General features: G+C 35.3%; 1 protein-coding gene across 5 annotated transcripts in view; it reads right to left on the reverse strand.

Annotated features, from left to right (window-relative positions):
• Positions 1 to 22,158, reverse strand: part of ZFAND6 (zinc finger AN1-type containing 6) — a 71,601-nt gene that overhangs the window by 13,384 nt on the left and 36,059 nt on the right. For 2 of the 5 annotated variants that reach the window (XM_063089896.1, XM_063089894.1), the window contains 3 exons: positions 20,359 to 20,519; positions 2,161 to 2,331; positions 576 to 684 (listed from right to left, as the gene is read on the reverse strand). In XM_063089896.1, coding sequence (XP_062945966.1) covers positions 576 to 684; positions 2,161 to 2,314 — 263 coding nt within the window. In that variant the 5' untranslated portion in view covers positions 2,315 to 2,331; positions 20,359 to 20,519. The remainder of the gene's footprint in view (positions 1 to 575; positions 685 to 2,160; positions 2,332 to 20,358; positions 20,520 to 22,158) is intronic. The other 3 variants (XM_063089893.1, XM_063089895.1, XM_063089897.1) reach the window with 2 other exon arrangements.

The raw sequence follows: 22,158 nt of genomic DNA on the forward strand, positions 1-22,158 counted from the left end.
CCTGTGACAAGACTGTACTTTTTTTTATGCTTGCAGAATAAGACTTAAATTTAACGAACTAACTTTACATGCTTCAAAAGGACGTCACGAGTGGGTCAGGATATATTATGAGGAAGAATAAAGGAAAAGATGCTTGAAAGAGAAATCTTAAAAGATAGCCCCATCATCCCACAATCTAAAAACAATAAAAGCTTTTCCTAACTAGCAAAAAATAATCAGACAGATACAATTTTAGACCAGTTAATCCTACAGTTGCTTTACATAGTATTCCTTAATAGAGTTGATCAAAAATAGAGTATAAGTATCCCTTATCCAAAATGCCTGGGACCAGAAATGTTTTGGGTTTTGAATTTTTTCAGATTTTGGAATATTTCCATTATACCTACTAGTTGAGCATCTCTAATCCAAAAATCTGAAATCCAAAATGCTCCAGTTAGCATTTCCTTTGAGCTCCACATCAGCACTCAAAAAGTTTCAGGTTTTGAAGGATTTTGGATTTTGGGATTAGAGATGCTCAGCCTGTATTGTTCATTTTTCATTAGCGTTCCAATTGTAATTCAGAGACTACATCTTACCTTGGCTGCATAGATGAAGACGTAGAGTCTAATGTTGACTGAGCTTCGGGGACACTGCCATCTGTGCACTGAACTGGTAAAGATTCAGACAGACTACTGACAGAAGCTGCTGTAACAGTATCACATTTCATATTAGTGACTCTATACTCTGGGCATTCCAAGATTTTATCTAAAAGAATCAAGATCAATCTTCCACAAAATATAGTATATGAATTTTGTTTTACTATATAATATGTTTGGTTCATTATTTTTAGCTAAAATTTTTCAATAGTTTGCCAATTAAAAAATGTTAATTTTAACCAAGAAGGAAGCTGTATACATATTGTATATTAATAACCTAAACTCTTATTTCTCAGAACTGAATATCACCCAAACCCAAATCCTTTAATTCACAAACATATTACAAGTGTTACTGTTCAAATAACACACTTAAAAAAATAATTTATCAGTAAAACAGACAGATTCAGAATTAAAATCTGTGATCAGCACATTACGTTATGTTATTTTCCTTGTACTTCATAAAGCAGACATGTAATGATGATTTAATTTAAAAACGATTTATATTCATTTAATCAGCCTTAAGGTAATTTGGAGAAGTTTTAATTAAATGTTTCTAGTTTTGGCTTGAACATGAAACAAAGACAAGAAAGACTTCATACAAAATTTAAAATGAACTAAGTAACAACCTGAGTTTCATTAACCACAAAAATCTATATATTTAGGCATTAAACTACAAGAGCACTATCTTAGATGAATACTTTTGACACTGTCCTTTTGCAAAACTTATACTTAGAATCCACATGATCTTTCTTACACAACTACTGGAACAAAAGACCACCTCAATTTCAAGAAAATCCTTTGACACAAAAAGGCATTAAAAACTCTAGTGAACTGGGGTTTAACATCCCTTACTCTGAGGTAACTGGCTATACCCCTCCTCCTTCCTAATGGAGAAAGCTTTCTCTAAAGTCAGCTGTGGCCACCTACAATCCGCTCTTTCCTTCAAAAATTACCTTGGCTGCAAAAGTCACCTGATATAATAGAACCCAGCTCCTCATACAGCCCTCACTCCCTTACCTTACTTTCCAAGATAGCCTTATGTACTTGAGGTATGCTTTATTTTAATAAGGTCATAGAGTTCTACAGTATAGCAAGTAAAACTACGGAATGGATTTACAGTATTTTCAATGAGTGAATAGACTCTTATTCCTGACTCTCCACCACTAATCATCACAATGTATAATAAGAAATTTTAATGTAATGTGGTAATGCAAATACCATGTGAGAGCAGAAAAAGGTGTTAAAAAGGTCCTAGGGGGCCGGCCCTTGGCTCACTCAGGAGAGTGTGGTGCTGATAACACCAAGGCAACGGGTTCGGATCCCATATAGGGATGGCTGGTTAGCTCACTGGGTGAGTGTGGTGCTGACAACACCAAGTCCAGGGTTAAGATCCCCTTACCGGTCATCTTTAAAAAAATAAAATAAAATAAAATAAAATAAAATAAATAAAAAGGTCCTAGGTACAATGGGCCACACGAGTGTGTTTCAATTATGAATACTGCTGTGTTTTAAGAGAATTACTTACCAGGTGGGCTTATTCTACCATTACTACTATTCTGTCTTTGAAGATGTTCTTTATAGCATACCGAACACATGCCATTTGTACGAGGGTTTCCATAAAATCCGCAGCCAGTGGAACAAAGCATAGGCACTTGGCTGTGATTAGTTTCTTGCGCCATGTTCCTCTGTTGCACACCTGAAATTTATATAGAATTAGCAAAGAACTCAGACATAAAACTTCAATCACACACTATCCAAATCGGCTTTATATAATAAAGGAAAAACCCACATACACTCCCCCACCTAAACCACTCTATATAGCTGTCCCAAGACCTAGGGCTAAAATTAAGAGAGAAAAAATAAAGACAAAAAAGACACACACAACTTTTATCTCCAACCCCACTCTACATGAGCAGGTCTGTACTGGTTCAGAAAGTACAAAGAACTCCTAGAGAAAGGTATCTGTTTTGAAGACTTCACACCACCAGAAGATTAAGGAAAACCCATTAAGTCTAGTTCAATTTGGATTTTTCTAGTAATGAGAACACACATCATAGTTTTTGCTATATGTTAATTTCTAGGCATTTAAACTTTTGTTCGAAGTTCACATGTTAAGTTGAATAATTTATTCTGTTTAAAAAGCATTTAAAATAATATCAGCTCTGCTGAAGATATCAAAAACTGGGCAGAATGCTGGTGAAATAAGAAATTGGTTCAATCTTTCTGGAAGAAGATATTCAAGGATGGCAAAGCTAATGGTTATTTATTTTTCCTGATTTGTACCTTTTCTGTACTTTTAAAATTCCCTAAAATGAAGATACTACTTGCCTAATGGGGAATTTTTCAATATTCAAAATTTAAAAATTAAATTTAAAAATTAAAAACTAATAGGACAGAAGCCTCAGTCAAAAGGCAAGTGATCCTGGTACTAAGCAAGTGTTTGGGAACCACAGGAAGTCAATAATCAATTACAGCAGATGGAAGAACCCCATGTGCCATTTCTCCCATAAAGCAACTGGTTCTTTGGCATGAATAACATGACAGAAGGTAGTAACAGGCTCTTTCTTATTAAAAAACAATCATCTCCTAAATGAAGATTACTGCAAAATGGGTGTATGTGTATTTCAGATGCACCTATGTTCAAAGATCATGAAGAATGAGACTAACAACCAAAGGAGCAAAATGCTTTGCTACTGAAATTTTCTTGAATTCATAAAAACCAAAGGAAAGCTTACTATTACCAGATTTTTCTTCATCTAAATTATTTGAAAAGACTATTAAAGGGGTGAGGAGGATTTGATGCAAATTTCAGAGCCAAGAGGAATAACTTGACTGGATTACAAAACAAAGCAGCAAGGTTAACATTTGCCTTTAAAAAATAACTTGAAACTGTTGAGGATATTTAGACCTTTAGGCTAGAAATACAATTTGGGATTTTGACAAGCATCTTTCTATTCCATATGACAGTTTTTCAGAATCCAATCTTTGTCACTCAGCTTTAAATATATACTATTTCACATCCCTCCCTCTCCTGTAGCCTCGTACATATCAAATTAAAATATAATAATGATGGTATAGAAAAGCTAATGTCAAATATTTTGTTTATTTTTTTGCCTATATTCATGAGTGATATTGGTCTGTAGCTTTTTAAAAAAAAATATGATGTTTGGGCCGGCCCCGTGGCTCACTTGGGAGAGTGGGGCGCTGATAGCGCTGAGGCCGCAGGTTCGGATATAGGGATGGCCGATGCGGTGCGCTCACTGGCTCAGTGTGGTGCAGACGACACCGAGCCAGGGGTTACGATCCCCTTACCGGTATTTAAAAAAAATATATATATATATACATATATATACATATATATATATATATATATATATATATATATATATAATGTTTGTCTGGTTTTGGTATTAGGGGTAATTGCTCAAGGTCATGTAGCTAATTAATAAGTGATAGAGCCAAGTGAGATCCAATCCAGACAACTTTGTGTGTGGCTCCACCAAAGTCCACATTCTAAGCCAGCAGTTCTCAAAGTGTGGTCCATGGACCCCTACAGAGATCAAAACTGTTAATAGGATAACACTAAGGAGTTACTTGCCTTTTTCGCCATATAGGCATGAGCACTAGTGGTGCAAAAGCAGTGGTGGATAAAACAGCTGGAGCCTTATCAATGAGCCAAATCAAAGCAGTAGCACCAAATTGTATTTGTAGTCATATTCTTCATTCCTATGCTCTTGACCCTGAACACACATCTTGTTACGTTTTGTGTGACAAACTGGGAAGCACACACGAAGCACTCCTGCTGCACAGAGAAGTATAATAACTAAAGAAAAAGAATTTGTGCAACTGTTCGAGTTATGAGCTGACCAAGTTACCTTTTTCAAGGGACATGTTTTTTTATTTGAAAGAATGACTGATAAACTGGTTACTTCTACTAGAGTATATGACAGACATTTTCTTAAAAATGATTGAGGTGCACCTGTCACTTCAAACAACTAATAGTATTCACTACCAAGGACAGCATTCAAGCGAAAAAAGGTTTGACAAGCATCTCCAATATTTTGAGAGTTTATGATTGGTTGATACTGTATTGACATTTGAAAGATCTTCAGAAGTCAGTGAACCAATATTTTCCAAGTGACCAATGTATGATGGTACAAAATTATTCATGAACAAAAAATTTATTCAAACTGAAAGACAGACCAAAGAATTTAACGTAACAGGACAAAAAAGTTTTATATGGTTTCAGGTGCCACACTGCAACTATCCTTTAAGAAACTACCAGTTGTCATATTTTGATGTAATAGCAAAAAAGAACAACCTCTATCATCTGAAAAGTTTATTAAAATATCCTTTCCTGTTCTAACTACATATGAACCCAGATTTTCTTTATAACACTGTAACAGTTTGAACACAGAGGCAACTATGAGAATCTTGCTTTTAAGCCAGACCCTAGAGAGATGTGCAAAAATGTGTTAATAATTCCACTCTTCTCACTAAAGGGGGGGGGGGTGGGTAGGGGTGGATATTTTTCATAAAATATTTTTAAATGAATTAGCAATTACTTAAAATTTTTTCTCAGGTTTAATTTGTAATATGATAAATATCATTAAATATAACCCTCATAAACAAAAGGTCTTCATAGTCGTCAATAATTTTAGAGAATGTAAAGGTCCTGAAACCAAAAATTTTGAGAATCCACTGCTGTAAAATTTGCATTCCCAACACAGGTAGCAGCACATTAAGAGGGCAAACACTGATTCTTTGGGGGAAGGGGGCACAAAAAAACCCCTTACTCTTCATGTATAAAACACAGATATACATATAATACATAAGCAGATAAACAGTATATCTGTGGAGTTAAAATTTTATGGAGGTCAAGGCCACTGGGGAAAAAAATATCCAGAAAGGCTCCAGGGGTGGGTAACAGAGAAAAAAGATTGAGAAACACTGCTCTAGACCACCAACTATGCTATGCTGCCTATTAATGACATTAAAATGATATAAGATAGAAATTAAAAGAAATTTCCCCACTGATACTTTCAGTACATGTCTTACAATCACAAATACCCAGAATATTCTATTTCTATAAAAATTCAAACAGTCACAGATCAAAAAGTACAATATGACCACCAAGATTTTATATCACAATACTTGCTTCAAAACAATAAGACTGAAATTCAAAAACAAGTAACACTAGCAGTTTTCCCAAGCCAAACAGCCCTGCACAGCAGCAAATTAACAATGATTTTTGTAACTCAAGAGGCACAAAGGATTTCACAGTTTATTAAAAAAAAAAAAAAAAGAACCAACTTTATTTAGTCATCTTTAGGCCACAAAATATACCTTTACATGAAGATTCAAAAATACAAAAAACCATAAAAGGGTAAACTTAGTTTATCTGAATGTAGAATGGCACAGATGGGGTAGCTATGTAGAAACTGAAAGTCCTGCCTCCCCTTGCTACTGTACATTTTTGGTAAGTCAACAATGTGTAGGGCACATCAGCTTGGCATTCAAAAGGATCAGGGAGGAAAAGAGACAAGGGAGAAGAATGAGAAGCAGAACAATTCCTTAATTGCTGGACTGTAAGATCATAAAGGCACAAATCCAAGGACATGAAGAGTGAGATTACTCTACCAGACATAAACAGAAAAACTGATTAGCATGGTGTAATAAACAAAAGTCTATGAATTGGACAGAATTCATCAAATGTGAGTTCTAACTTCATAACATTCATAATCAAACCCCAACCCATTACTCCCTCTAAGCCTTTAGACAGTACTTGACAGTTATTCAAAGTTTACCATGGATTAGGAACTGTTTTTACTGTTTTATTTATATCTCATTTAGCCCTCTTAAGAATGCTACAACGTTGGTGCTATTGATATCTCCATTTTAAAAATGAAGAAAATGGTACTCAAAAAGACTGAGTAACTTGCCAAAAGACACGTATCTAGTAAGCAACTAAGTCAATGTCTTTTTATTCATCTACAAAATGAAGAGAATGACTGTCAAAAGTCCATCATATCCCTACAAACCTATAATTTTGTGAGCATTCATTAACTCTTATTATTTTCATTTAAAGATTAATTTAAAACTTCATTTATTTGATCTTAAGATATCATGCAGCTTTAATTGGCTGTTATCAACCACACTCTTAACAAAATGTTTTTCCTTTGTCTGTTTACCTATAAAGTTCTTATCAGCATAAAAAACTCAAGATTAAATATTTTAATACTCCAAAGAAAATTCATTACCAATTATTAAAATTCTGACAAAAGAACAGCAATAAATGAATGCAACATAAACTCCGTTATAATGGTAAATACATGTCTATTAAACCTATTTGCCTTTGCTTCATTCCCTAAAGTCAGCAAGTTCAAATAATTTTCATTTTGAAATGCCTCATGCTTTTATTCTCCATTCCAATTGTGAATGCCATAGCTTCACACTTGGGTTATTTTAACAGTTTTTCCATTTCAGGCCCAAAGGCCTACGGAGACATAATGGTCTTGGGGAACAGGCCTGAGGTGCCCTCCAATGGGCTCGCTGCCCAGGGCCACCTTGGGAAGCTGCTTCCAGCACCAGCACCCCAGCTGCTCTGGCTATTCCACCAGTGGCTAAATTGGGCCCAGGTGTGGCTGGACCCGCAGCTTTGAAAATACAAGCCAGAAGTCTTGGCGGCACCCCACGCGGTGGTAGGTCTGTAGGCTCACAGAATGCCAGAGTTCTGAAGGCTTGGGAGGCTCCACTCCAATTTCAAAGGATGTACAGAAAAAAGTCTGGGAACCCAGGAAGAGATCTGTCGCATGGGTAGAGTCACCGCAGACAGGGTTTGCTAAGAAATGCCAAGCGGAAACGTGGGGTCAGAGTTGCAGCATAGAAACCCTAACAGCGCCATGCATAGTGGAGCCGTGAGAGTGGGACCACCAGAGACCCCAGACTTGTGGAGCTATCACAGTGGAATGCCAGCCTGTGAGAGCTAAAGCATCAATTGAGACCAGGAAACCCATAGAAGCAGAGCTACCCTTGGGGACCGAACCCCTACACCAGCATGCAGAGGACGTGGAACATGGACTCAGGGTACATGATTCACCAGCTCTGAGATTTAATGCCTGCCCTGCTGAGTTTCAGACTTGTTTGGGACCTTTTACACCTTTCTTTTGGTCTATTCTCCCTTTTGGAATGGGAATATGTACCCTACCCTATGTTTGTCCCACCATTGTATCTTGGAAGTAGGCAACTTGTTTTGAATTTCACAGATGGGACTTTGAACTTTGGACTTTTGAGTTGAAACAAGTTAAGACTTTGAAAATGAAATGAATGTATTTGCATGTGAAAAGGACATGAGTTTTGAGGGGACAGATGTGGAATGTAATGGACTGAAAATGTTCTCCCAAAACTCACTGAAGCTTGACTAGTGTCCCCCAAGTTTTATGTATTAGAAATTTGGCCCTCACTGTGACTGTTAAGAGGGTGGGAAATCCTATTATGGTAATTGAAAGGTGGAACCTTGAAGAGGTGATTGGATTGTAGGACCCTGTAGTAGTGAAAGGATTAAAAATTGTCTGAGGACTTTAAGAGGACAGTCTGTCTGTCTGTCTCTCTCTCTCTGCTCTCTGCTTCCACCATCTTGCAATGTGAGACCCCTGGGTCACTGTTGCTACCACCAGATGGACTTTGGACTTCCCACACTCAGAAACTGTAAGCAGTAAATTTTGTTTTCTTTATAAATCACTCAGTTTCAAGTATTTTGTTATAAGCAACAGAAACAGACTAATACAGAAAACTGTTTTACTGCACTTCCTGATCCATTTATTTAAATTCTCCTAAAACACCCAGTTCTCATCATACTAGTTGTGTTTTCATTATTGTATAATAATCACCCCATTTGGATTCCTGTACATTTGGATTCCTGTACCGGCCAGCCACCAAAAAAATTAAAAAATAAACTGACCCACAGAGGAATACTCAACCTAGCATTCACACTGTACATAATTTACCCGAGCCAGCCTAATCTCTCTGGAAAGTACACTATGTGAAAAAAGAATGGGCTTGGAGTCAGGTCTGTAGTAGTCTGAATCCCAGCATTGCCATTTAATTACCTGTAAGAGCTTGAACATGGTTACCAAACTTCCCTGGTTTCGTATCTCTAAGAGGGTACTTATATCATCTATCTAACCAGATTAAGTAATACAAATAAAAAGTATCTAAATAGTGCCTAGCACATAGTAGAAGCTCAGTAATGCTCTTACTTTACTTTTCCTAAAAGTAGAGGATCCTTTGTTCCCATCTGTTTCAAACAAATCATGCTCATTACTGGAAACAAGATTCTAGTTCATATTGTTCCTTCCTTAGTAAATGCTGTAACAATCTTATTTCAGGACATCATCTTAAATTCTATTTCTTCTGGGCCCATTTCTGCCCACCTCAACACTTTATTGCTAAAGAAGTTGCCTGAACCACCCTCTTGGAGCACTTAATCTTACTAATACACAAGTCTCTCATAGATACACAACTCATTTCCCAGTCACATTGTAAGTTTCTTTTTCAAATCCCCTTTATGCCTAATATGAATTCCACAAAATATTTTGTGGCATAAACGTATTTCATTATTGTTAAAAGTATTCATCAGGCAAAAAATGATTATTTTCCATTGAAAGGGGAGAAAAAAGATTGATGAAAAATGTTTCACACTGCAGTACTCTTAATTTATATACTGAAAGTTATTCAGCAAGAACGACCAGTAGCCTAAGGCAGTTATAAAAAGCATACATACTTCTTTCATTTCATTGTTTTTCTTCCATCTCCTGAAGTAAATAGGGAGAAAATTTAATTTATAATAATGCAAACTGGCAAACATGAGTTAAATCTGACTCTCAGCCATGTATGGTTGGCCAGTACACATTAATTTTTTTTAAAACTAGTTGTTAGCATTCAAAAATTGGGGAATGTCACATAAAAATTCCAGATTCCTCTAGCTTCTCTTGAAAAACAGGAAGACCTGACAACAGTGGACTAAGGTTCTTAAAATTAAAACCCATCAGCTAGGGCCCTTTTAGGTGGGGCCTATGCTCTCCAATTTAACACTATCTTCACTTTTAGTTACCACTAGGGTAACACCTACGACTTTTTCAATTTGGAATCTTTACTATTAATTTCAAGAGAAGAAAAAAATACACATAACATGTCGAGTTATGTAAGAATACACATTAAAATTTGAACTAGCACTGAAGTACAAAGTGGTAAGATAAGCCCCTCCCACCCTCTGCCTTTTTAAAAAATCACTGAGAAACTAACCACTCAGAATTGACTATTTCTCCTTGCAATTGCATCAAATGGAGATCCCCAAAGAGAGCAAAGTAGAATTTATGGTACATCCTACTATAACATTTTTGTTTTTGTAATAATAATTGATCAAAAGAGGAATAACCTGACATAGGTGCTTAAGATTAGTATTTCCTGGTGGCATAAGGTAATTCCCCTGAGAATTCTGAGCATTAAGATCTCCAACTATCATATGGGCAATATAGATTTTGGGCAGGAGGGGGAGGGTATGGGGCAAGAACCTTTGCAGAGATGACAAAACATCCAGGAAAGCTCATAGAGCAAATAGATCACAAAGTATGACTTGATACAAAACACTTGAGAAGAATGCTACTCACTCTGATAAAAGTATAGGGATTTTGGATTAGGGTTGCTACTGTACTGAGGATGCTTGGTAGTTATCTCTCTGTCCCTAGAGTTCCCTATGTCAGGTTGCCTTTCCTGCTGTTGCTTGGGCTGAAAGACAAAAAGGTGAGACTCTTGCTAACATGAGGATAACATCATTGGGGATGATACATATTCTTTCCCAGAAAATAATTAATCCATCATTTCTAACATACTAGGCTATATAAACATGAGACCCTAAAGTTAATTCTAATAAATACAAACTTCATTTTCCCAGTTATTGCTATAAAGTTTCCACTGACTGGCAGGATAAATCTCACCAAAAGAAGCCACCATATTGTTTGCAGCTGAAGACAGCTTTTAGAAAAACTGATTGGCATTCCTATCTTAGCTCTCACTTACTGCATTATGACCAACAATGTTTAAATCAGGGGTTGGCAAATTTTTCTGTAAATGACCAGTCAGTAAATATTTGAGGCTTTGCAGGCCACACTGTCTCTGTTACAACTATGAACTCTACTGTTGCCATGCAAAAGCAGCCATAGACAATATATAAACAAAGGACTATGGCTGTCTTCCAATAAAGCTATACCCATGTCCATCTAAATGTAAATTTCACAGAATTGTCACATCACAAAATGTTACTCTTTATTTTCTTCCCATTAAAAAATGTAAAAACCATTCTCAGCTCATGAGCTGAACAAAAATAGGTGATGAGCCAAACCCTGGATTAAATAAGCAAACAACTTTAGTGTAATTATCACTACAGATATTGTGAGAAGGCTAGGGAGACATGGGACTGAAACATAAGTACTATTAACTGCAGGATTCTCTAATCCAAAACTGAATGTAAATTTTAAGTATTATATGTTCTTGTTAAGCCTCACATGTCTTAGTTCATATTTCATCCAAATCTGTACCCCCAGATGCGGCTTATATGGAGAGTTATAGCTATGAGGAGATAAATCTGTGGTGTCAATAATTGTAAATCATTCATCAGCCACAATGAATATCGACAAAATAAAATGAAAAAAAAAAAAAAATTGTAAATCATTCAATAAATGAAACCGAATGATATCTGTAGTCCTGAAACTGACAATTTTTGTCTGCTGAGTATGTTTTCCTTCTTCACCCTTTTAAAGTAACAGAACATCTCTCTCTCTCTCTCTCTCTTTTTTTTTTTTTTTCCAGAAAGACCATTTCATTTGCTTTGGGTACTGCTGGTGGCCATCTTTACCAAAATGCAGAAAGAACTTGAATGAGAATTAAAACAAAAGGATAAGCAAAGTCAAAATGGGTAGACAGAGCAGAGCCAAGGCAGAGATGGGTCGATGTCCTGCATCCACCTTGCTGATGTCAGCTCCTCTCCTTAGACTCCCCAGTCATGTGAGACAAAATTCTGGTTTTGTTTTAGTTTGATTTGGGTGGTTGTCACTTGCAACCCAAAGTCCTTTAAAAATTAGAATCAAGTACTAAATATTGCTTTACTAAAACTCAAACCTAAGAGAGTAATCAATGTAAATCAAAATGAAAGATATTCCATTAATTCAATCAAAAGACATCCTATAGTAAAGAAACCTATAAAAGAAATCAACTATTCCCACTTATTTTTTTAACATGTAAAAAGTATACAACTCCTAAGTGTAAAATTTAAATTTTCACAAATTGAACACAACTGTGTAACTAGCACCCACATCAAGAAACAGAACATACCCCAAAAGCTTCCTCATGCCTTTTTCCAGAATGTATGAGCATTCCGGTTATTCCCCATCTCACCAATACTTAGTATTGTCAGCTATACTGGGCTGAATGGTGGCCCCAAAGACATGTCCACGTTCTAATCCCTGGAACCTGTGAATACTACCTTACAGCAAAAGATGTGATTAAGTTAAGGGCCTTGAGAATATCTTATCCTGAATTATCCAGGTGGGCTCTAAATGCAATCACATGTACCCTTAAGAGGCAAAGAAGTTCTGAGATAGACGCCATCTTAATTTTGGATTTCTGGAATCATCAGAGAATAAATTTCTTTGTCTTTAAGCCACCCTGTTTATATTAATTTATGGCAGCCCTAAGAAATCAATATATCTGCCTTTCTATTTTAAACATTCTTGTGGGTATGTAGTGATACCTCATTGCAGTCTTATAAATTTCACTGCCATTAATCTGGGCACATCTGCATATGCTTATTAGTCATTTAGGTGTGCTCTTCTGTTAAGTGTGTTTAAGTTTTTTGTGCATTTTTCTGTTGGACTGTTTGCTTTTTGCTTATTATGTCTTCACCTCTGTAGCTTATCTTTTCCACTTTTAGTGCTGTCTTAAACCAAAATTCACCTTGATTTGAATTCTGTTAATTTTCCCCTATAGTTAGGTGCCTACTCCAAGGTCATAAAGCTGTTCTATATTTTTCTTCTAAACTTTATTATTTTACCTTTCACATTTTGATGTGAAAACCTGGAAGTTTCTTTTTTTTGGTATGGAATGAAGTAGAGTTAAGATTCACGTTTTTCTCCATATGGATATCCAATTAACCCAAAACCATTTACTGAAAAAACCATCTTTCTCTACTACATTGCAGACTCAATTTCATGCATACAACCGGTACAATGCATGTATGGGTCTTTTCCTAAGCTCAGGATTCTGTTCCAGTGGTCTATTTGTCTATCCTGTTTTAAATTACTATAGTTTTTGGGTACTTGATAACAGCTTAGGTTTGGATATCTGGTATGTTTTATTCTTCAAGACCGAGTTGGCTATTCTTGGTTTTTGCATTTCCATACAATTTTAGATTCAGTCTCTCAATTTCTACTTAAAAAAAATCCCCAAACCAAAAAACAACCTAATAGGATTTTGATTGGAATTGTGTTGACTCTACAGATGTACATGCAATGTATATCCTTCAATTTATTTAGGTCTATTTTGAGTCTCCAATGTTTTATAGTATTCAGTGAAGAGTTCTTGAATATCCCTTATTAGATATTCCTAGGTATTTGATCTGTTTAAAATCTACTATAAATCTTATTTTAAAATCTTGATTTTTATTTGTTTGTTGCCAGCCTGCAAAGTGGCCCCCAATGATTCTCCAAGCTTCCTGGTATCCAGGCCTTGCGCAGTCCCCTCCCACATTGTGCAAGTGTTGGTCTGGGCGATCAACAGAATAGCATGAAAGTGACAGTATGCCACTTCCAAGTTTAGGTCACAAGAGACATTGTGGCTTCTGCCTTGCTTTGTCTCTAGGTAACTCACTCTGGGGAAGCTGGCTGCCGTGTCATAAATAAAAGCCCATGTGGTGAGTAGCTGAAGCCTCTGGCCAGCAGCTGTATGACTGAAAATGGAAGCAGATCCCTCACCTGCATCAAGTCTTTGGATGACTACATGCTGTGGATGGACTGCAACCTCATGACAGACCCTGAGCCAAAATCATACAGCCAAGACACTTCCATATTCCCAACAGAAACTGTGTTAAGATAATAGTTGTTCACTGTCTTAAGCCACTAAATTTTGGGGTACTTTGTTATGTAGCAATTGATAGCTAATACAGTTACGAGTATTTATGAGGGTACTTCAAAAAGTTCATGGAAAAATGGAATTAAAGATAATACAAATCTTCTCAACAAATTTTTACTTAAAAAAATATAGAATGAAACTCAGATCCAAGAACTTTTTGAAGACACCTCACATGTCTCCCTGCATCTGTTCTTGCCCTTCTATAGTCTATTTTCAAAACAGCAGCCAGTGATTCTGTTAAAATCTAAACCAAATCACACATCTTGCTTACTCAAAATCTTTCAAGAGTTTACCAAATAAGCAAAGAGTAAAAGCCAAACTCCTTACCATCATGACTTAAAGGCTCTTCATGATCTGGTCCCATACATGACCTCTTCTACTCCTCCCCTGATCACATACATTGCCAGGCATGCTGGTGTGTTCTTGTCTCAAGGCCTTTGTACCTGCTATTCCTCCTACTCTCCAGAAATCCTTATGATTAGGATCCCTTGCCTCCTTTAGGTCTTTCTCAAATGTCAGCTTTTCAGGGAGACCTTCCCTCACCACCCTATTTAAAATTGTCCCCAGAATCCTTTATAACCTTTTCCAGTTTTATTTTTCTTCAATGCCCTTATCCTAATATTATTTTACTATTAAACTTATTTTGTCTGTCTTCCCTCTACTAAAATGTCACCTCCATAATAGCAGGTATTTTGCCCATTTTGTTCACTGATGCTTAAAATAATGCTTGGCAAACAGTACGCAGTATTTGTTGAATGTAGGAATGAAACTGCCCTGCCACCTTGCCAGCACACTGCCGCTAGCAGCCAAGTATCTATCCCAAAGCAAGAAACGAGAAAGGCTCATTTTAAAGAAATTAAATTTGCTGTTTAAGGAGAGATCTAAGTCTGCCATCAGGGTCTACTACATATGGTTGTGCAATCTGTGCACTAAACAAAGACGCTGGCCTCATGCTCCAAGCTTTGGGGCATCTTTACCAATTCAGTTTACTCAGAAAGGAGTATGTTTAGCAATCTAATTTAACACACCAAACAGTAATTTAATGAGTAAAATTAAGTTGTAGCCAATTTTATCTTCTCAAACTGACCTAGGTTCCATATCGCAATACCTTAAAGAATTGGATGGTTTGTACCTGCATAAGGCCACCCAATATCCTTTTTTACAAAAGGGTTCGAGAAAACCCACTCAAATTTTCCCATTGGCTTCCACACTGACAGACACACATTCACGTTTCTTCTCAAAAAGACTAGCATAAAATAAGATCTGTATTCAAGGGTACTTCAAAAAGCTCATGTTAAGATTCATATTATCTTTCAATTTTAATTTTCAACAAACTTTTTTATTCCCTTCTCTTTGACCTTAAAGCTTATAATTCAACCACACAGACCTTTGCACTTCCCCTCTCCACCCCAACCCTTTTAAAGTAATCTCTTCTCCCCCTCAAGTCAAATCTCCAATTTTGTTTCCAGTATTTATAAATGAATGTCTCTCTCTAATTTCTTCAGTTTAATATGGTCACTCTCTAAATTTAAATCTCCTCTTCTGTTTCCTTAAAACTCTGCACAATACTTTTTATACAAATAACTGGTTTGCCATTTATTTCACAATATTTATATAGTGCTTTATGTGCCAAGCACTGTTCTAAGCACTTTATAAATACCAACTCCTTTCATCTTCATAATGATCCTATGAAGTAGGCACTACCACCATCTTCATCTCATAGATAAGGAAACTGAGACACAGAGAGGTTAATTTAGTAAATTGTTCAAGGTCACACAGCTAGTAAGTGGTGGAGCTAGGATTCAATCTAAGCAGTTGGGCTGGAGCCCATTCTCTAAACCAGTAGTTCCCAAAAGCTTTCAGTGGATCCTTGAGATGCTTCCAGAGATCCAGGAGGGCAAAACTATTTTCATAACAACAAGAACTTGTTATTTGCCTTGTCCCGTGTTAACATTTGTACTCGTGTAATAAAAGCAGTGGATGGTAAAACACTGGAGCTTGAGCATTAATCAAGGCAGTTACACCAAACTGTACTAGTAGCCATTAAATTCATCACTACCATACTCTCAACAGTAAAACAAACAAACAAAACCCCCAAAAACACACCACCCAAAAAACCTGTTTCACTTACAGTTTTTTTTGTGTGTGTGTCTGGCTGGTACAGGGATCAAACCCTGAACCTTGGTGTTATCAGTACCATGCTCTAATCAACTGGGCTAAGAGGCCAGCCCACTAATATTCTTGATGAAACAATAAAATTATTAATTGTATGAAATTTTGATACTGATTACACTGCACTGCATTCTTCTTTGATCTATTCTAGGATACTGTACCAGAGTAAAGCTTTCCTCATTCCAGTTTCCTCTTCACATACCACAAATTGAAGTTTACCCTTGATCAGAATCGGGGTACAAATCTCCTAAACAGTCTCCCATTTCAGGAAAAAAGCCTACTGAGGAAGAAGATACCTACACAAATTCAGAAGAAAAGAACTGTAAGCTACTCATAATGATCATTATAATCCTTCAATATGAATTAAAATATGAATAATGAGCAAATAATAAGTCTGCAAGGACAGAGAGCCTATAACATAGAAGAGAAAAACCAAATGAAACACAGAGAACAGTTATTTAGTTTTTTCAGAGCTGTATTCCTAGCACTCCAGATTAGGGTTGGCAAACATCTCAGCTCCACCCAGTAGTGAAAAAGAAGCCACAGACAATATGAAATATGAATATTGGCTGCGTTCCAATAAAACTTATTTACAGCAAGAAACACTAAAATGTATTTGGGCCACAGTGGGCCACAGTTTGCCAATTCCCACTCTAGATCAACGTCAGGCACATAGGAGGTACTCAAATATACACTGGATAAATGAATGATTTTAAAACTATTTCAGTAAGAAATATTATCAGGAAAGATACAGCAAAATTCGATGACTATAAAACAGTTTTACTTTCTTTTGTCACATCTTATTTGTGTGCTTATCACTCCACTAAGGTACTACAAAAGTCAGAAATTTATGACACATGGTTCTGTTCTCAAGGATCAATGTAGGTACCAGCACAGAAATATTAATGTCTGATTTTCATGTATCTGCACAGACATCACACCTGGCTCCAAAATTACAACTCTATCAGCCACAAAAACACAAAAGGCTAAGAAGCACCAAAACAATAAAGTTTTAAAATATATCACTCTAACTTCATAGAGTTATAAAAAAAAAAAAAAAAAGAAAAAGAAAAAAAAAAGATGCCCAAAATGACTGCAAGATATTCCACAAAATGATTTCTTTTTTAGTTAAAATCTCTCTGGGGAGATGAATAACAACTGTATCATGAAAAGAGGCAAAACTAAATCATTGTAAAACTACTGTTATATACATAGGGACAACATGATGAGCAGTAAAGAATAGTGAATGGCCAGCTGCCAAAAAAAAAAAGAAAAGTTGAAAAGAGCAGAAGACCAACAATCAAAGTTGGTTCTGATTTGCCACTTCCTGCTTAGGTAAGTGATCAGTCTCAAGTTCCTCATATGAAGACAGGTGTGATAACTGTCCTTTCTAATTCACAGGATTTTGAGGAGGATCAAATGGGGCAGTGATTGTGAAAACACTTTACAACACACAAACAGTAATATAAAGCTCAGTTCAGAATTGGGTAGTTTATTTAAGTCAAATATCTGTAGTTCATCTTGACAGGAAGAGTTGCAAACTGTTAGGTATTTAAAGTAGCTGCAATCATACATTCAAGATTCCTCATTTACCCGGAGCTCACAGAGGGCAGGTACATACATAAAAGGCCTCCTTGCCACATTGACAATATCTCTGAATATGCCTCACGTCCACCTGAGACCATACTACTTTCTTGATTAAAAGTGTGAGAGAATGTTTTCTATCATCCTCTTCTCAAAAGTTTATAAAATCATGCATAAATTATTCTGGATAACTGCAAATAAATCACCCTAGAATGGGAAGAAGGGCTTAACAAATGCTGTTTACTAAATACTACCATTTTTAATATACCTCACATTGTTCTGAAAATAATTCAAGCTGGCTTTAAAAGTGCATGCTGTGTGACAACACCAAAAGTAAGCAAAAATGGTCAATCCAAGGGAAAACTGCAGAAAAAATAAGAAATCAGAAATATTATTAATAAACAAAACACATGCCTGTAAGGGCATAGAAACCATTCATTTGGTATATGCCCCATAGAAACCATTCATTTGACTCTCTTCTTCCAAACAGCTAATGCAGAGAAAGACACGACTAGTTACAAAGTACAATATTCTAAAGAAAAACAAAATAAATTACTCAGGAGAAGTACAATTAAATCTTGACCCAGATAATGTTAGAGCATTTCATTAAGTAGAACACAATATGATATGGTCAATAATCTGTAAAGTAAAATATAAATCTCTGGGGTTGTATTTTGGGACTACCATTCAATATAAATCAATAGTATCATAGCTAACTTGAAGTTAAGAGCCAGTCTACAAGGAGCCAGAGTTAAAAATAAAATCTTAAAGCATCTAAGGATATGCATGGACTTATCATTTATGCTTATCACTTAGGTGATAACTTCATAAAGTTCACAACACTTCACAATGCCTGACTCTACAGCCTGTGTACTTAACCATGTTACATGGCCTTACGTAGCCCAGGATCTCCATCTTAATCATACTGCATAATACAACAGTAAAAGAAGCTAATATACATTTATAAACCTAGGTAAAATTCTGTCATAGAAGTGGGTACAAGATCAATAGAGGCCTACACTATTGTGGTAAGGTAAAGAGTAGTTCAGGACAGAAAGGATAGAACAGTTTTATGTATGGTGTTCACATACTCCTATGTATGTTCTATCCCAGTAAAGTTAGTTAGCTTGTTAGCATTTTCTTCTAACCCCTTGAAAGAAAAGTAATGTAGAACACAGAGAATCATTTCAGAGAGATAAAAGGAGAAAAGGAAATTTGGGACCAATTTATTATTGTACAATCCCCCCCCCCACAAATCCTCTACAGTTTTTATAAAAGCTTCTCTCTTTCCTATTTTGTGTCCTTTCTGTCTAATCTCATCTTAAAAATCAAAATTTCATTAGTACGTTCCAAAGGGTTCTTTCACCTTGGATTTTCTTTATTTTTGACACTAATTAAAAAAGAAAAAGGAAGGAAGAATGTTGATGTACTGTAAACAAAATAGCGGCACCAAATTAAACTTGGCTTTACAAGTGAAATACCAAATGACTGTAACTGCAGAGTTAAATCTCATATTACAAACCTTAAAACTTCATTAAAGTGAGGCCTGTCGTTAAAAAAAGAGATTATAATTTCTCCTCTAGAGCTGCTGAAAAATTAGGAATACATAGCCTCTGCAGACTCACTCAATGCTGTACATCTACTGACCAACCCAGAAAAGAAAAGGATAGAGCAAACTGAAACCTTTGAGGTTTTCACTACTTTTGAACGCAGCTACATGTATCTCCTTCATTTCTGCCATGTACTCTTTTACTACTTTCATAAGAATATCCATATTCAATGTGTATTCTTCACATGCTTTCTAAATGTCTTTTCATTCAATGTTTCTAAAAACAGTCGATACTGAATTTTCTTCCGTCAACACATTTGTGATATGAAAAAGTAAATTCATCTAAGTGCAAACATGCCATGCAAATACATTCCTTCTACTCCATGCCTCACTAGTTAACAAGATTTTACACATCTTTATCTACATGCTCATCATTTTGCTTGATATAATGTTTTATATTTTAATCACCCCATCTGTACAAATCATGCATTCTTCTAAATGGGGGTGGAGGGAAGACATCCAATTAAGAGTCTCACTCTTAAATCCATGAAGAAAAAAAGGGGGAAAGTAGAAAAAACAGACACTCCCCTAAATAAATTCTTAAGGTGATAATCTTTAGTAAGAGAAAAAGAGAATTTTTTTTCTCTTCATAGGAATTTATATTCTCAAAACACTAAAAAATAAAATTGACAAATTTAAGACTTCCCACTAAATTTAGGGAACAAGAGTTCTTTATTTTGAAGTATATGCTCTCTGTGATTAAATAAAGCTATTTTTTAAAATACAAACTTTTAAAATTATTAATTATAATTTAAACTATTAAAGTATTTCCAGGAGCAATTTCCTATATAAATATCAAACATCATATTCCGAAAATCCATATTTTAGGGTTGTTTAGTCAAAATATTAATTTAAAAGGCTAGAATCAACTGCAAAATAAAAAGCAGTATAAAGAACTATAATCTTTTGCTTTATGATAAAATTAGGAACGCAGATTCCAATGTTTAGAATAATTCTGAAAAAAGATGCAGTCACTATTGACGTTAGTTGTGCTACTGCACAAAAGTATTTTATAAATAAAAATCTGCCACCCGTTCCACCCTCAGTATCCTACCCACCAGAAAAAAAAGCAGACCCTAAAAAATGTCTTATCATGCTGACTCAAGCGCATCCTCAAGCACTTTAGATTTTAAAAAAATTAAGTTACTATGCCCAATTACTGAAGTCTCTACTCACACAGTGGAGGTTGATGAGCAAACAGCTGTCCTGTATCTTGAGACAGACATTAGCTTCCTGCCTTCCCTATTCTCATAAGCAGCTACTTAAAGTTTGAGTTTTATGCAAGAAAACATTTTAAAGCCTTCAGTGTTTTACTGCAGCAGACTTCAGATTCATTCCTGTAACACATTTAACATGAAACAGAGTTGAGACAGTTAAAATTTATTATGTACCACATTTTAATCATTTAAAATTTTAAGGAGTGCTTTTACTATTACAGCTATGTAAAAAGGGTTGCTGAGGTAAAATTAAGAAATAAAAATATTCTATTTGGTATCTGACACTAGTGTATAATAGAATAATATGTAACTTTAACCTATTGATTTTTCTACATCTGGCCACAGGCTGGGTGAGCAGGATTACTTTTTACAACCTTTTGTACCCAAAGTAAGCAAAAGTAAGTATTTTTCTATTTTTCAAAAGTTTAGCTTATTTATTTAGAATAAACAGCCATCAACTAAAGAACACCTTTACAAATAGATAGTGGAATGTCTTCAGTGTCACAAGTATAACTCTGTTATAGCTCTTGACTGGGGAGAATGAGATTCCAACCTTGTCCTGTAGTAACAGCAGGAGACATGTTTCTGAAGGTTTGTAGCACATTTCTCCACAGATTCAAATTTCTATAGAACCACTATTACTATAGGCTAATCGCTAATCAGGTGTTAGAAGGCTTGTCTGGAAAATAAAGCTGCATTCTCATAAAAAATATTTTATCCTACTCAAACTGAACTTTAAATACAAATAACAAGGGAAACCCAAAAGGTTTGTAAATTAGGAAGTAACTACAAAAACAAGATAAAAATCCTTATTTCTCCATCCCATTAACAAATAAATGTTATGTAGGCAGTCATAATGATAGTGTGCACTGCAGAAATAAACAGTAAAGACTTTCATTTAAAAGATTTCACTTTTTAAAAGTTATACTCCTAGATAAAAACGAAATACCACTTAAAAATTTGACACATAACTCTCAACAGCCTTACTGCCCATATCCTTGTCCAATCTAGTTTTTAAATAACAATCTAACACTATTATCATGTATAAATTTTAATGTATAATACCATCTGAAAACCTCATACAGGAGATTTTAGACTTAGACGTTTCAATAGTTTTCTTTTCAATCTGCATTTTTTCCTACAATTACAAGTAAACTTCAGCCAAAATATGCACAACTTCAATCAAAATGTCCTAGAATTCCTGTTAACTACTCTTCTCCTATATGTACATTAACCTCGATATGTATATGTATATTAATTTTAAAAAGTATTATTTAACACTGAAATATTGCACATTTGCTATGCTATAAAAGGCAACTAAACGTTTTAGCGCTTATTGACAATAACCCAAATGTTTCTTTATCATTTACTTATATTTTACATATTTATATATATATATATAAAAGCTTTAAGAAATAATTAAAAATCTCACAAGAGTTGTAACTGGATAGAATATCTTTCAAACAGTTAAAATATCTGTCCAAGAGTCTAAATTTGCATCATTAGAACTTGTCAAAACTTTCTGATTTTCACCACAAACTTAAATGAACCTGCAGTACAACATAACTAAAAAATAAATTATATCAATATTGGGCTGTAAAACAGAAGCATGCTTCCTGTATAATAAAAATTAACATTTAATAAGTGATTACAAGGTAAAAAGACACCATCCTGAGAGTTTTACATGCATATGTAATCCTTATTCCGCCCTAAAAGGCAGATGATATTACTTATTACCAATTCTTTACAGATTATGGAG

This window comes from Cynocephalus volans, chromosome 3, assembly GCF_027409185.1.
Source record: "Cynocephalus volans isolate mCynVol1 chromosome 3, mCynVol1.pri, whole genome shotgun sequence".
NCBI classification, from domain to species: domain Eukaryota; kingdom Metazoa; phylum Chordata; class Mammalia; order Dermoptera; family Cynocephalidae; genus Cynocephalus; species Cynocephalus volans.